The 15,999-nt window shown below is 46.9% G+C and overlaps 1 protein-coding gene across 2 annotated transcripts in view; it reads right to left on the bottom strand.

Moving 5' to 3' along the window:
• Positions 1-15,999, bottom strand: part of CSNK1G1 (casein kinase 1 gamma 1) — a 106,637-nt gene that overhangs the window by 5,812 nt on the left and 84,826 nt on the right. For both annotated transcript variants that reach the window (XM_075765022.1, XM_075765023.1), the window contains exons 8-13: positions 15,647-15,732; positions 13,426-13,510; positions 11,097-11,245; positions 9,422-9,526; positions 5,499-5,606; positions 2,542-2,648 (exon numbers count right to left, since the gene is read on the bottom strand). In XM_075765022.1, coding sequence (XP_075621137.1) covers positions 2,542-2,648; positions 5,499-5,606; positions 9,422-9,526; positions 11,097-11,245; positions 13,426-13,510; positions 15,647-15,732 — 640 coding nt within the window. The remainder of the gene's footprint in view (positions 1-2,541; positions 2,649-5,498; positions 5,607-9,421; positions 9,527-11,096; positions 11,246-13,425; positions 13,511-15,646; positions 15,733-15,999) is intronic.

The raw sequence follows: 15,999 nt of genomic DNA, 5'->3' as shown, positions 1-15,999 counted from the left end.
AGCCCACACCCTCCCCAATATTGCATGTGGTCCTCAGCAGGGTCCTACAACCAAAACAGCTCTGGGTTGGCTTTGACTTTGTGCCTTTTTAGGGTTTGGTCGGTTTGATTTTGCCAACCCCAGTCTAGTCTGGTCCGCTCCCCCTTGCATGTGGACTGGAGAGAGGGACTCACCACAAGTTGAGCATTTTCAGGCAGCTACAGAGAGTGTAGAGAAAAAACACAGAAAGGAAGAAAGAGCAATTAGTTCACAGAGGTGGGATGAAAGCATGTCACTGCAGCCATGCAAACATGCAGTGCAGACTGGCAGACACACACCATGCCTGCCCGCCGCCCGCCCCCAGCCCTCATACCACCTCTGCCCTTGCCATGGCGCGACTGAGAACTGCCACGTTTTCCAGGGTCTCGAGGCCTCCGAGAAACACCCCCTGTTCTCCATGAAGGCACTGGCCCCACGAGATTCTTAGCTGGGGCTGGGATCAGAAGGAGGCTCTGGGCCACCAGGAGAGGAATCTGCTCTTGTCCAGTGGCAGAAGGGCCAGATCATGGATCTACACCTGGAACCTGCCCTTCAGCAAAACCCATGACCGGGATCAGGAGCTTATCATATCCAGCATACCCCAAAGGAGAAGCATTTGCACAGCTCCTCTGCCTGCCAGGAGTGCCAGGGAAAGACCTTTCTGCTATCGCATCTCGTCTTGAAACACAGAGCCCCAGCTCCAGCTCCTTCTAGCTCTTTCTGCCCCACTTTACTGCAGAGCAAAATCCAAAAGTCCTTTGTCCTCCTCATATAACTGAGGGGATTTATTATCACAGATGCAAGGGAAGGCGAAGGCAGCTCTCCCTGTGGCAAGAGGAACAAAGCAGACTACACTTGGGAATGACAAGATGCCCCAAACCTGTCAGTGCAAAGCAGCCCGTGCTCTGCTCTCTGCTTCCCAGCACGTCCAAAACCAATTTGGGACTACACACGCAAGGGCTGGAGAGGGACAGAACAGTTCCATGCGTTCTGAGACACGGCTTGGGCAGCACGGCTCTTGTACGCTCCTTTTCACCTGTCTTGACATCTCCCCTGTACACGGGCGTGGGGTCTGGGCCCTGGCTGAAGAAGGTGCTGCAGAAACACAGGCTGAAGGTGGATCCGTCTTAAAAGCTGGCTCTTCCTTGCATTGGGTGGTTGTATCGAGAACTGTTCAAGGTGGCAATTTGCCCCATCCTAGGAGCAACCCCGAGCCACGTGCCTGGGAGAGACCCACTTCAGTCTGACCACGACAGAGCCTGTGACGCCAAACTGGTGGTTTCTGCAGGCCACACTACCCGTATCTAAGAGGAATATTGTAAGTTGCGCCTCAAGATCTCCCCCACCCCGCTGTACTTGATGAGGAGCCTGCACCAAAACCAAGGCTCGCTCCTTTGGCTGGGAGGAGAAAATGTATCTGTTGCTCAGGCACGTCGCTGCCAGGATCACGCCCAGGACAGCTACCAGCGAGCAAGATCACGCAAAAGCGCTTCCCGAGGGACAGAGGAATAGACAGCAAAAGACCTTCAGGACAACCAGCACTGGCTTCAGACTGATGCACACCTAGGGACCTTTTCCAACACACCCGTTCTCACGCCTGCCAGTTTTCATTTTCGCCCTCCCTCAAGCTGTTCCTAACAGAGGTTCCCACAAAGGCTGAGAATAACGACGTGGGACAAGCGACACCAGTGTCATCCGGTCAAATTATAACCAGGCAACGTCACAGCACTGACCAGTTCAAAGGCAGCCCCTCGCACGGGAAGCATCAGGATCACACTGTGACCTGCTAGGTCCTGGTTCGGTTCAGAGGCAGCGAGAAGGGATCGTGTTGAGGATCATGCAAAAGGTGACATGATGGTGCCAGATGCAGCACGTGTACAAAGGAGGCCAAAATGGTCAAAGCAGCAACTTTGTACGTCAGTTCTCACTCTTGACCACAAGCTACGGAGGACAGGTCAGCTCAGAGGGAGCACACTCTTCCCCACAAGCAGGAGGGCTGCTTCTGGTTTCTCTCACTCAGCTTCCATTGGGCTGGACCAAGAGAATTCACAGATAGAACTACCCGTCCCTGCAAGAGTGACTTTAGGACCGTTCTGGATACCTGACATCCACTTCTTGCAGCCAGAAATAAAGTGTTAACTTTCAGACCAACAATCTCTTCACCGAGCTGTGCTCAAACTACTCCTACACTCTCAGCATGACAGTACAGCGTGTTCTCCTTTTGAAACAGGGGACACTCACCGGGATTCCTGAAATCAATTCACATTATTTTGGTATTTGTGCTACTGTCTATCTTGCAGTACATGCTCCGAGTAAGAGTTAACGTTCTCCAGCCATGACAAGTATAAAAAAAGAAGCAGCAGCAGCACTGAAGGCACCATGCACAAAAGCAGCAATATGCAAGGAAAAGGGCACAGGACACGAGCATCGAGTACTTCACCACAGGTAAACATCCCCACTCGTTTCCCAGGAGGAGGATTAATGACCACACCAGTGGAAAGCCTGTTTGTAAAGCAAACGTACTTAGCTTCCTCCACCACCTCCACCTCCGCCTGTGCTGTTATCGGCGCGTTGGAGTGTGCCCCCGTCGGGTCGTCCACGTTCAGCTCCCCATTGGTTGAGCTAACCACCTGAAACACAAATGAACGCTGCGTTAACAAAGCCCCCTTGCGCACGGTGCGTTTCCACCCTCCTGGACAAGGATTGCTGTGGAAATGGGAAATCTAGGGAGTAACTTCCATTTGCTCCTGTCTTTTTGCACCCTCTTATCAGGCTGTGGGATTCCTTGGATGCCTTTGAATCATGTGCCTGGTTTGGAGAGACAAGCTGAACATCATCCCAAGCAGAACAGCAGGCAGGGGACTGCCTCTGTGTTCACTAATTCACACTCCTGTGCCCAGCACAGGTCTTGTGTCCTTGGGAGGCATAGCTGCTTTGGGAGGCGTAGCCACTAGTGTGAAGACTAACTGACAGCCCTATATACACACACGAACTGTATTATGTTGATTGTTTTCTCCTGATTTTTACAGGCAAGTGACTCAGTCCTGTTCCCACGCCAGTACCGTGGGAAGAAGTCACTCCAGAGCCACCAGAGTTTCACTCCTTACACAGCCAGTTTCTGGAATTACATCCTCACCCAAAAGCTGTCGATACAGTCTCTATCTCTTTTTGCTTCACAGTTGACATTATGGCTTACTTCAAGATTTCTGTTATAAGGAGGACTGTCCAGATACCCAGCTACCAGCAGCTCTGCATTCGCCAGGAGGGCACATAATTTTCTGGATAATTCATCGTTGCTCTATTGCCACAACAACTGTATGGGACTGAAGTTCAGCCGGCCCTTCCGCAGTCATCTGGAAGGTAGGACAGGCTCCTGCGGGTTGCTGTGAACACCTGGAGCTGCTCCTAGGTCCGGAGCTGTAACGATTCATGGTTCCCCTCCTGCACCACCTCTTTGCCTTTCTACAAGGTAAAAGGAGGTATCTCCCGTGGACGGGGTGGGTCAAGGTGCTACCCAGTATTCTTGGTGGCTCTGGATGACCTAACTACCAGAGGTGAAGGGAAGAAAGCCACTGAAGCAGACGTCCCCTCGCTATTAAGTGCATCTATCCATGTTTCAAATACTGAAGTTCTACCAGCAAGTGCTGTTTCTGCAGATCAAGTCCCATGGCCAGTCTCTGCCAAGACAGGTCAGGACTTGTCTTGTGGTTTTCAGAGCTCTCCTCGAGTGACAACCCCTTGGGTTCTCTTCACACCCCCCTTCCCAGACTCATCACACTGTAGGCCCACCCAGGTTCTCCAGACCCTCGCACTTCCCACACAACTTTGCAGAACGCTAGCACTTAATTGCGCTACTCCCAGTGATCTTCCCACACTTTCTCCAGCTACTACGTTGAATTTCTTTTTACAAAAGGCTCTGATTTTCCTCTTTTTTACGTGCTGCCACTTCATTTTGATGTGGCAAATTCAACCGTTGCCTTAAAGAAAACGGCCGCTTGAAGCTACTGTCCTCCCAAGGGTTCATCATGAGCTGGGGCACCTGTTGAGAAACAATTTAAGCATCTGCAGCCCAGCAGCCATGCACAGCAGCAGATTTCCCATCCTTGGCTGCAGGTAAGTAGACTTTTAATGCTTACCGTGGCACATACGATCTTGTAAACTGCTCAGGCAGGCAACTGTCCCAGTTAAACTCAGACTAGGACTGCCTTATTACTGTAACTACTCTGTCCACGGGGAGACACCGCTCATGCTGCCTTTGCGCAAAGGAAACTATTCCCCTTGTGTAAAATAATACCAATAAAAGCATGCGTTCTGTACTGACTGAGGGCTGAATTCATAGAACGGTTTGGGTTGGAAAGGGACCTTTACAGATCATCTAGTGCAACACCCCTGTGGTGGGCAGGGACGTCTTTCACTAGATCAGGTTGCTCAAATCCCCATCCAACCTATATACATCAGAGCTATATATACATCAGTTGCTCCTTATCTTTCAATTTCTCTGCTACTCAGTAAAATATCTTTAAATGAAAAAAGGAATATAGCTAATCAAGCCAAAAAAATCATCAAATCCATCAAGTATCAAGAATAAGTAAAAATTTCAACCTAAGCATTTTGCCTAGCAGCATCCTGCACTTCCCGTCTCCTCAGCTCAGCTCTGTCCCACTCCAGACACTAATCCCCATTTCGCCAGAGCCAATTGTCAACGTGTTGTGTGACACTAGAGCCAGCTCTCCCAGGCAAACCTCTGCCAAAGAGTTCACCTCGCCAGCAATATCGGACAGTTCTTGTTTGCTTGGATGACTCTTGCATCTTCTCTTGAGCACATCCAGCCATCTTACCCCCTTATAGTTGTGCTGGCCTGCCACTGGATCCAAAACTAAAATGCAAATGTACTGAGCAGGGTCACCACAGCCTGCAACTAGAGCAATGGTTCAGCCTGTCTCCCCTCCGTCCGGAGGGAGAAGTGGCTGCACAGCCTACTCGCACCAGCCATCCCCTGTGAATTTCTTCAGTCTGACGCTCCTAGATTTCCATTAATCAGCAGGAATTCGACCAGAACCTCACCTATCAAGCCCAAACTGGAACAGCTCAACTATTTTCCTAACATTTATGGGATTTATACGCAAAAGATCTTATTTCAGCTGCTTCTTACTACTCAAGAGCATCCCCAAGGTGGGGATAGAGGGGTGCTTTATAGACCAGACCTGTTAATATACACTCCTTTCTGTGTTCAGTTTGACAAATCTCAGTTCAAAATAGCTCTCGGAGGAAGAGCTTCCTTGAAGTGGTAACAGCAACGATGTTGGCCATCGCAGCTTGGGTCCCACAAAACCACGTCTTGTCTGTTACGTACAGGACAAGAACAAACCGGCCCGTGAAACTGCTCTCCTGACCATGATGTTACTGCAATTTGAGGAGAATTCAGAGGATTTAACACAAATTCTCACATGCAAGCTGTACACATCAAGAGCAAAAAGTACCTGTACTGATCCTCCGTGCCGATCTGCAGCCAAGTGAGATGTCAAATACGAGGTATTCGTCTGCCGGCTTGGCTGGATCTCCCACTCCCCTCGGCGATCTGATGACGCCTGCTCACAAGTTCGGAAGCGCGACAGAAACAAAAGAGAGGACAAAAGGTGAATTAGGGGAAGAAATAAAAGGGTGTTTGTTAGTGAGTTAGTTTCTTTGCAGAAAGCAAGGCTTTTAAACTTTTAGCTGGGCTAAAATGTCTCTTCATCAAGTGCACCTCATACTTTACGTCAGCGGTGTCTGCAGTAATCCACTGCAGGAGTGGATTTCTTCTCCTCTAGCTGCTAAACAAAGAGAAAGCTCAGATCTATTCAGGAAGTTATTTCTTTACATGGCTTCATTTCCATGGGTTTCAGCATAGAGATAAACACGCTGACAGTATGTTCAACTACATCTGTCAGGTCACACACACCAGAGCGCTTGGCGTGGCAGCAAGATTGCATACATAAGCTCGACCTCCCTAAAAATACATATTTTTTTAACTCAAATTTGCAACATAAAACAAAGCCACGTTTTATTTAACCAAAAGCCAGTTCCACACACTGATTCACCTGTACAGTGCAGAAGGAAACATCCACCACACCTGCTTGACTGGAGAGAGGGTTGGTGGCTTTTGGGTTTTCTGCAGAAAAGTAGATAAGAAACCTTCGCTAACAGTTTCTTCTTTATCCCCAACGGATACAAACTTTAGGCAATTAAATGACTAGAATTTTGTTTGTTTTATTAGAAGAACCACTTTGCACTTGTATATCAAGCTTCTTGCAGGTTGCCCAGCTTTGATAACAAACACATCCAGCATCCACCTAAGACCCAGGGGGATCTCAGCGCACCTAAACCCAACCGACCAGCTGGAGGAACACTTCCTAAGACCGGGAAGCGTAGGACAAACTGGTAGATCTGACTTGGCCTCAGGCCAACAGCAGAGGACGTAGTCAAGCCTGAAGAGACCAACGGGATACATTTAAAAGGTGTCTCCCTGAACGCCATATAAAAAAAATTAAGCAACTGTTTCAAAGCTGAAGCACAAGTTTGAAAGAAGAGAGGGCAGAGCAGCAGAGTCCCCCCAGCGCAGACACACCTGGCAGGAGGGATGCTGAACAGAGACACCATGGACCTGGCCAGGAAACAAGAGGCTCAAGCAAATAAACACCAGGTTATCAGCAGTGAAGCTGAAGTAGCTAACTAAAGAGAGGTGCGCAGACCCTGCCTTTCCCCAGCACTACTCGGTGTAGCACCCTGTAGCCACGGACGATGAGCCCAAGCCCTGGTCTGAGCAAGAGAGAAGCCACAGGGCTCAGTGCCACTGTAAAAAAAAAAAAGAGAAAAAGACAAAAAAAAAAAAAAAGACCACAAGGAGCTTCACACAGGAGAAAGACTCCAAAAACCTTTGAATAAACTTCAATGCTAACTAGCAAATTGTCACTTCAACTAGGAACAACTGCAAGAAGGAGGAGAATAAAAAAAAAAGTCTGCTGGTATCTCATAAAACATTTGCTATCGTTCCTTTTGCACGTGACCTCTGACTCCCTGCTGGAGTGACCCACAGTGCCATGCCTCCTTCCAAGCAGGCACTGAATCCAGTTCATAGGTACCATTTCCCTAGAGGTGGCCTTGTCCAGATTTGTCCTATTAAAGCTTCTTACTACATGTTCTTCCGGTCAGCCTGCGACGCTGCTGGTACTTCAAAGGAGAAGCACTTCCCTTGGAATATTTTTTTCCTGGCTGCAAGTCACAAGATTATGAACAACTGGAGAATTTAAATGCAAGTTTTTAAAAGCTAGTAGAAGACAGATCTTGAGTGCTGCTTCTTCCAAAGCACTATGCCATCAGGTTGCTTGGCTGGCCCTTCTCCTAGGAGAAGCACCCTTCTGAAGCACTTTCTAGGAAAGGCTCTAGTAGCCACAAGAGCCAGACTTTTCTCTTTTAGCTCTACAGCCAAGTACGTGATAAACTGGTTTTGAAGTAGGCTTGAGCTGAGCCACCCAAAATGCAACTCAAGCAGTGACACTGAGGAAGCGTTGCCCGTGAAATCTGAGAGCATCAAGTTCCCGTTAACACTCATCACCTTCCTACCAGCTACCAAATTGCAAGACAAGACTGGCACCTGAAGACAGAGGGGGGCAGGGCTCACCCATCTTTGATAGGTAAGTATCTTCACTTCTAGAGGAAAAGGCTACAAAAGGGAGATCACTGTCTCATCAGCCTCTTTACTGGGAAACCAAATATTATAAAAGAGAATCTGTAGTTGTTATACCTGGGAACAAAAAAAAAAGGCGATTAAATCTGGAGATCAGGGCAGTCAACTTGACCCAAACCCATGCCTCCAATTCACTGCTCTAGACATTTCTTTTTTCCTGCTTTTTCCTTTAAACAATTGTTTTCTCAGCACTTACAAGGAACATCCCTTGGAAGAGAGTTGTTCATGTTTTGGCGAGAAGAAACTGATTTTCTCTGCATATTGGGAATATTAAATTATTCAGCATCCTAAGTAATGGTTAGGTAAAAAAAAAAAAAATTACAAAAGCTGCCATGCAATACAGCATCACGACTATCTGATAGGCTCAGAAGAACAAGGACCGAAGGCTCCCTGCATAATATTTTGGCAATAGGACAGATTTCTTTGGGCTACCTACTATAATTTGTGAACTAACATGCTTGAAAATGAAGCCAGGCGTCTTTGTCTGTTAAAGAAAACAAGATGCCTCGTACGTACACAGTGTCGTCAAAGCGGACAACTAGAGACTGCCACCCAAAAAAGGGGGGTTAATGCATTAATCAGGCAATATATTAAAGCAGATTATTTCACTAGTACTCACAAACCAGTCTGCACTAATCAGCATGCATAAATACAGTACTGCGCACGTGCTTCAAACAATCCAGCTTCCTACAAGCAACGCTTCTAACGAGGGGTATTCATCCTGATTGTAGCTTTAGATGTATTCTAGTCTACATTAGCGGCTCTACCATTCAGAGCCCAGCTGCATGGAACGAGGAAAGCCGAGCCCAGACAGGTTATTACATCTCACACTCGATTCTGCACTCGCGCGAGCTGAGTGGGAGCAGAGCCGGCAGACAAAGGAGCTAGAATGGCACACAGTGGTTAGAGGAGCAGAGCGAGCCCAGAAGCACTCACTGGGAAGTAAGAGCACCAACAGCTCTAGCTAGGAGCCGGCAGTTGGAGATCTACTGAACTTCTGATCAGTTCTGTTAATATAGAAAATCCAAACTCTCAACACCAAGAAAATATTACAACTAGAAAGGAAAAAAATGGGGAAATTCAGAAACTGGCAGTTCATCCAGCCCATGATGCCCAGCCCCCCCAAGGGACCCTACCCTGGCAGTCCTTTCTGCTCTGCAACACCTGTGCCGTGAACTGGACACCCCCAGAGGGATATACTGTGTGTACATGGGACACACGCATCCTTATCGCAGCCGCACAGTCCACGGGAAGAGGGGGAAGGCTGTCATTGCCACAACTGGTGGCGAACTCCATGGTCCGTGTGCTATGAGTAAAAGCACCCAAAAGAACATCGTTGGCCAGGTAGGTCAGGTAGTCTGACCAGGCTGGATAGCTGACTTAAACAGCTTACCCACAAACTACAGAAAAATGCCTCATTCCAAATTGTACTCCACTTGGTTCACGATCCTGAGGAATTCCACTGGCCGATACAGTATTTCAGCAACCTGTTGCTTTGACAAAATTCTGCTCAAATCACAATCTCTAAATTAAGTAGGAATTGTGCTTGCCATGACCAAGGCAAGAATTGTCCCCGGCCACCTCTAATGGCACATGGCTTCTGCTTCTCCGGTCCGAGAGGAATTCAGAGAGGTGCCAAACAATGTGGCACTGCCGAAGCAGTTGTGAGCAACGCACCTGATTGCGAAGGGCCTGCTGCGATGGTCGATCCCTATGGACGTGGCTGTCTCTTGTTACTGCGGACGTCCCAGAATCTACGTGAACAGATCCTACTGGAGTAGGCTGGAAAACAAGGTGTTTGTTAGGATGAAGCCAATTCTGAAGATGCTGCTCTCGCTCTCAACACATGCATGCACAAACCTAACTTGTCAGGCTGGCTCCCATTGGGTAGAAGCAGGAAAACATCAAACCACTGCCCAAAGGTACTGACAATAACCAAGGAAAATTAAAGCCAGGGCTATAAAATCCCCGTGATTTGATGGACATGTGATTTGATGCTGGACACCAGCACCAAACATCTTGTACAAAAATAATTAAAAAGATATAGTTAGGTACCTATCTGTATCGGTGTCAGATCACACCTAATGTGTCTCACATAGGATTATAACAACTGGAAATATACAGACTTGTTTTCCTCATCTCATTGTCTTGCCGCTTTTAAAAATCACGCTTGCATAGAAACAGGACGTGTTAAAATTAAAGCTTCATCTGCTCCGTTCTCACCAAAGTCATAATCCCTGCTCACAACATCAAAATCTCCATAGCAACCACTGCAGTTGTCAGCAATAGCATGCTTGTCTTACAAGGAGCTTTTTATCAATTGCCTTTGTAATTAAAACAAAAATGAGGAGAAAAACCATGATTCACAAAGGGAACGATTTCTTATGAAGATGAACTGTTTTGGGCACAGTAAACACCAGTAATGCTAAATATAGTTGGGATGGTAAATCACCGGCAACGGTATCAAGTTCAGCACTGAAGACATTTGATCTGGCACCAGTGACAATTAATTTACAGGTGCCTTTGCCATTGCCGGTGTGTGGTGAGCGGCCATTAGCAAGAAGGCTATTAGCAGAACGACACAAAACACAAGCGACAGGCTGCACCACAGACACGAATCAGACAGGCAGCCAGCGGAAGAGCTTTAGACTTTTCTATCCCATTTCTCCATCACGCATCTTTTGGCCAAGGTCATCTTGAGTATAAATGGCTTTTGACAATAGATACGATGCAACGAGATCACGGTTATGGTCCATCTAGTGTCACGGAACTGCTAAATGGAGCTCGATTTCTCCCAAATTCCCTTGTCATGAGCTATAAAGAGCTGGTTCAGCCTTCGGAGTAGGGTAAGCCCCAAGATCTTTTGAGCTCAGAACTGGTTTGCTGTTAATTATTCACTGAGCATCCATCAGAGTGCTGCCTAGGTCTCCCGTACTTCTCAAGGAGAACTTGACGATTATAGAGGTCTTCCATCATTCAATGCTGAGGTAGCAAGTACGTTCTTCTGCTTTAAGATGGATGTCTTTAGATACTGGTGCCAAATCCCATGCTAAGCTAGAGGAAATTAAGTCTAGTCATACCCACTACCACAAGTGGAAAAATCAGGTTTGAAGGCCCCACCAGGGCAAGCCCAAAGAGGTGGGAAGGGGACTTCTGCCCCCTTAGGGAAACGTCAAGGCAGTGCAAGAACCCCCTGAACACAGTGTCAAGACATCTCACTACATTGAGCCCACGTTAGCTAGAGAACAGAAGTGAATTATTTGATCCTGAGCTCACTGGTATTAATTGGGATTATTAGGAGCAAAGAGCCAGGTGGCTCGGAAGCAGCACCTGGAAGGCAAGGACAACTTACAATTGGCCTGCCGACCCAGTCATAGGCGTAGTCAAAGGTGTAGCCTTTCTTTTCAAACAGCTCTGTGAAGATGGTTCGTAAATAATCGTAGTCTGGTCTCTCAAAGAAGTCTAATCGCCGAACATAACGGAGGTACGTGGCCATCTCCTCTGTTGGAAAAGGGGAAAAAAGCAGCAGCGTCAGTTCTGCTCACACGTGAGCTCTGTCACTTACAAGCCTCTCAGAGCTGACACAAGCACTGGAAATATGTTTTTCAATTAACTCCAACGAGGCCTTTCCCATGGCACCAGGCTCAAAGTTGGTGCTTAAAGTTGGGCTGAGGGCCAGATCACCAGTGACACAAGTTGTCCAGGCTCCGCTAAGTTCAGCTGAGCCATGCGGACTGACAAAAGCTGAGGATATCCAACGAATCTTCAACCTCAGTGACCTACTCAACAATCTTTTATTGCTAGATGAATCTAACTCTGCTTTCCAGAGCCCTCCTGCCCTGCACAAAGTCTAATAATAGTCTGCTTTTATTCTGAATCTTCTGAATGAGTTGTTACAAACCAAGGTCTGTGTTTTTGCATTGAGCATCACACTGAGAAAATTGTCTGGGCTGCCAGTGCTACCTCTGGCTTTTCCTATAAAAGCAGTGGTTTTAGTAAGAGTCCACAATGCAAATCAATTCCAACATTTCTCAGGCAAAGCTGGAAGCCCTACGTCTGCTCTGGAGAGCTGCTGCTCCACCTCAAATCTGAGTTCTGCAGTTAGTTTTAATCTATACATTTGTATAAAACCAAACACTAAAACGTGCTGTACAATAAATGCCAACTCACTGCACCTGCCAACAGGATGCTCACGTGTACGTCTGCTCACACAGACATTTAAAATGGCCACAGCAACTTCATCTGGGGAAGGAAAGCCAGAGATGTTGGTGGGCACCCTGTGGCACCTCCGAGCTCCAGCAACAACTAGGGTCTGGTTGCCCAACGTCATTACATCAGTCATAGCCTTGAATTTTCAAAACAAGACTTTGAAGGGGAGGCTCCAACATTAATTTACCTGGTGCACAAGGAACAGTGTTTGGTGTTAAGCTAATGAATTGCTTTCCTGCATCTGGGTCAATACTTTGCACGCACAGAGAACCGAGCCCTGGTAACTCACGTCCTGCCCCTTCCCAGCTCTCCCTTGGCTCGTGCCTAAGCCAAGGCAGGACGTTTGAGCAGAGCTCGGCACAAGGTGCGAGTCTGTGCACTGCAGTACGACTGATACGCCAGCATGGTTTTTGCCTTTAGCTAACAAAAATAAGAACAGCATTGCTTATCGATACTGAACTCTGCCTGTGGCTTGCAGCTTACATGTCACATGGAGGTGAAAGAGGGAAAAAAGAAGAAAAAAGGTAGTCCCCTCTTCCAGCTAGTATCTCTGAAAGCTGGAAGACCAACAGGTTTCAGGAGAGCAAGGAATAGAAATAAGTTCTCTCATCTTGCTTCAGCCTAGACCTGCAGGTGTGACTGAGCTCTGAGGAAGGAATATTGGGGAAAAAGATGGGAACAGCCAACCTGAAGCTGTTCTGCTTGGAACTGGGTGGATTTTGGATGCAAATACGCCAGGGGAATCAACATGACTTGAGTGAACAACGATCCCCTTCCAGGCTTGCTGCTCCTCACACTGGGAAAGAGCCATGTGACACAACGGCTCCTACAGGAATGGGGCTGGTCATGGAGACCTGGGTGCTCTCCCTGGCGTCAGGATTCCCGCTTCCTGGACAAAACACCAAAACCACTCCGTGAGGGTCACAGGATGCCTGGGGAGGACTTTAACTTCATGCTCTGCTCTCCTAGCTCCAAGGCAGCCTTTTGTTTAACTGGAGAACAGGTGTAGGGCTTAGGCAGAAGCACATCTTTAATAACGCTTTCCTTAAAACTGTTGTCAGAAGGTGGAATTCAATGACAGACACATCATCTCATCTTCTAAGCTGGCCACCTACAATTTTAACACCTGTAAAACTTTCCATTTGGAAAAGAGTTAACTCAGTAGATCCAACACGGTCACTTGGGAGAGGGAAAATAACAAGGCCCCCTTCTGGAAGGAAGCCAAGAAGCAACGCAGGAACGCGAGGAGCATTGTGCAGCCTCCTTGATGAGAAGAGTTATGCTCATTTTAACCCACAGCCACAAGCTCTTAGGCCCCACTGACTTCTAGCAGCAGCTCCAGTTGTCTGCCAGCTCGAGGAACAACACAATGGATACACATCATCCAAATACTTTCTGCCAGAGGAGCTCAGAACCATCATATTTAAGAAGGTATGTCCATCTGCTCTCATATGGTCCCATCAGGGCTTTACCTGGAAAGTTCTCACAGAGAACTTCAACTGGAGTGTTTCTCTTTGTGTCCCCAATCTTCTGATACCTCTCTTTTAAGGTGTCAGCCTGTAGCGCACAAAGACAAAACAGTTGTGGAGAAACAGTTCAACCATGTGATAAACGACATGCTGTATGGGAAGAAAAACAAGGTATTTAATACCAGTTCTGGGTGGTATCAGAAGATGCAACTGAAGTGCATCCTAAACTACAATAGTGGGAATACTGTCTTACCCCGTTGTAACTCTCACTATACATTTTACATGCTATCGGCAAAGAATATCAGGGACGCGTTCAAAACATCTTCAGTACTTGAAAGGAAGGACACTTGTTACTGTCTTACAAGGCTAATTTCTTACCAGCCCAGTTCTGGGGACCATCTAGGGAAGCTTTCAAGGGACAGGAAAACAAAGCTGCATGTACTATGATTGCAGATCAGTATCCTGGTCCTAGGCTTAGAGCCATCGTCAACCAAGATGCCTTCATAAATAACTGCAGAAGTAGATAAATTGCAACGGCAATTTGGGTTTTACTGTGTACGACAGAATGCCACCACACAGGTAACTAGTTTACATCAGTCACACTTCTCCCAAATCCCATGCTACTCCCATGCTGCTACTCCCCGGCTGCCCCTCCTTTTCACCCCCTAAGTGTCTGTCACTTAGACAGCACTGATTAAACAGCTGGTCATCAGGAAAAATGAAACAATTTTCAGGTAGATTTCCCACCTAAATCCCTCTTGAAGCAGAGAACTCTGCTCCAGCCAGCACCCTAAGAACGGGTTTTATTGCCTCCATTTCAAAATACGCCAATTAGACCTGCCAGCAGCATAATTAGCATCATAAGATGTTCTCTCAAGACTTCAGCACTGACAGTATAGACCAAAAGCCTAAGCTGAAGAAACCTAGAAGAGTAAAGATGCCATATTCTAGATCAAGCTAAGGAGACAATGTTTGTTCTGGAGCAGGACTTCAAGAGCGGTCAACTAATTCTTATCAAGTTCAGCTCCAAAGTGAGGAAATTTTGTAGAATCTTGTCTAAATCTGGAATTATTTTAGGGTAATTTACAGGATTAATTTAAAGCAGATAAGTTCAGCTAAGCCAGAAACAAAATATGTAATGGAATAACACACACAGAGGTGTGAACTTCAGGTCAGAGAGGCACTGATTTCTTTCACAATCACTTTAATGCTTGAAAAACCTTTTCTTTGCTTTTATGAGTTGTCGCCAACATTTCTGGCACGTCTGATAAGGCTAAGCTGAGACTAACTCTGCGTAGATGGTGACGAAGCAGCTCAACAAGGTTTATCACGCAAGACGCTGCCACTGACCATAGCAGCACTCTGCTGAGCAGCTTGCAAAGCCATAAGCTGGTCTCCTTTTTCCAACAGGACTAACGGGTCTAACAGGAGTTATTGTCTTCATTAATAAACCTTCTCCTAACCTGATCGAATTCGATCCCTTCACTCCCTGCAACTCCAAAGCTGAATACAGTAGCTTAATCATCAGGAGAGTGATAGAGAAGTGAAGATGCAACTATCAACAGCTTCAGAGCCAGCAAACGACTTCCTACTAGTTAATTCAGCTGGCGGATGTTAGCTGCAGTTGCTGTAACTCAATTGCTTGCAGCCCTCCACGTTGTACATGATATTTCATAAACTTCTAAGCACTGAGTGTCCAGTGTCTCTGGAGGGAAGCCAAGCTCAGTACTTCTGCCAAAACCCTATTTTTTTCAAGCCGAAGTCCATCTGCACGTCTAAAACCATCAAACTGCTCCCGTTACAAACACGTTTCACAGATGCAGCTGCAGGACTGTGTGCTGTAACTGGAATTTCATAAACAACCGCTCTGTTCCAGTCACACTCCAGCTCGGGGCAGCTTCACGTTACAGCAAAGCTGCTCCAACAGCTCAGTGGCTCTCCCACTGCCGTCCCTGTCCCAGCCGCTCATCTGCCTCTGCTTAATCTTCTCTCCAGACTTGTACTAATTCACCTAAGCTAATGGTTACTTGAAGTGACAGGTAACATATTTCTATCTAAAAATCTTTCCTGTAGGGAAAGCTAACGCCTTGTTGTTAGACTTCAAGGGCACAAAGGAGAGGACAGCGTTTCTGGCTGGATTTTGCAAATGTTTCCCACATCAGATTCTCATTTGGGCAGAGACCAGATAAAGTTTCAAACGGCAAAACCTAAAGCTCAAACCTACCTTCAATCCTTGCCAGGGCAGACTGCCTCGGAGGAAATACATAAACATATGGCCGAGGGCTTCCAAGTCATCTCGACGACTTTGCTCTAGAAGAGAAGAGATGGCAAATTATTGCTGCAGCTGCAGAAATGGATCTGAGATCTGATCAGTAGCCACACCTATTTCTGAGATAAAGTTCTCACAGGGAAGTTCACTTCTTGTCTGTAGCTCAGACCTCATGCAAAAATACCTAGAACCTGTTACAAAAAAACCATAAAATACCTAAAGAAAAGAGCAGCTAAAAGGCATGAGTTAACACAGGAACTGTAGGACGTACTGCCCAGCCTTAGGTAGAATGGATAAGGGGTGAAAGT

Source organism: Balearica regulorum, chromosome 12 (genome assembly GCF_011004875.1).
Source record: "Balearica regulorum gibbericeps isolate bBalReg1 chromosome 12, bBalReg1.pri, whole genome shotgun sequence".
Taxonomy (NCBI): Eukaryota; Metazoa; Chordata; class Aves; order Gruiformes; family Gruidae; genus Balearica; species Balearica regulorum.
Note: the sequence above shows the minus strand (reverse complement) of the source record. Positions and strands in the feature narration are given on the sequence as shown.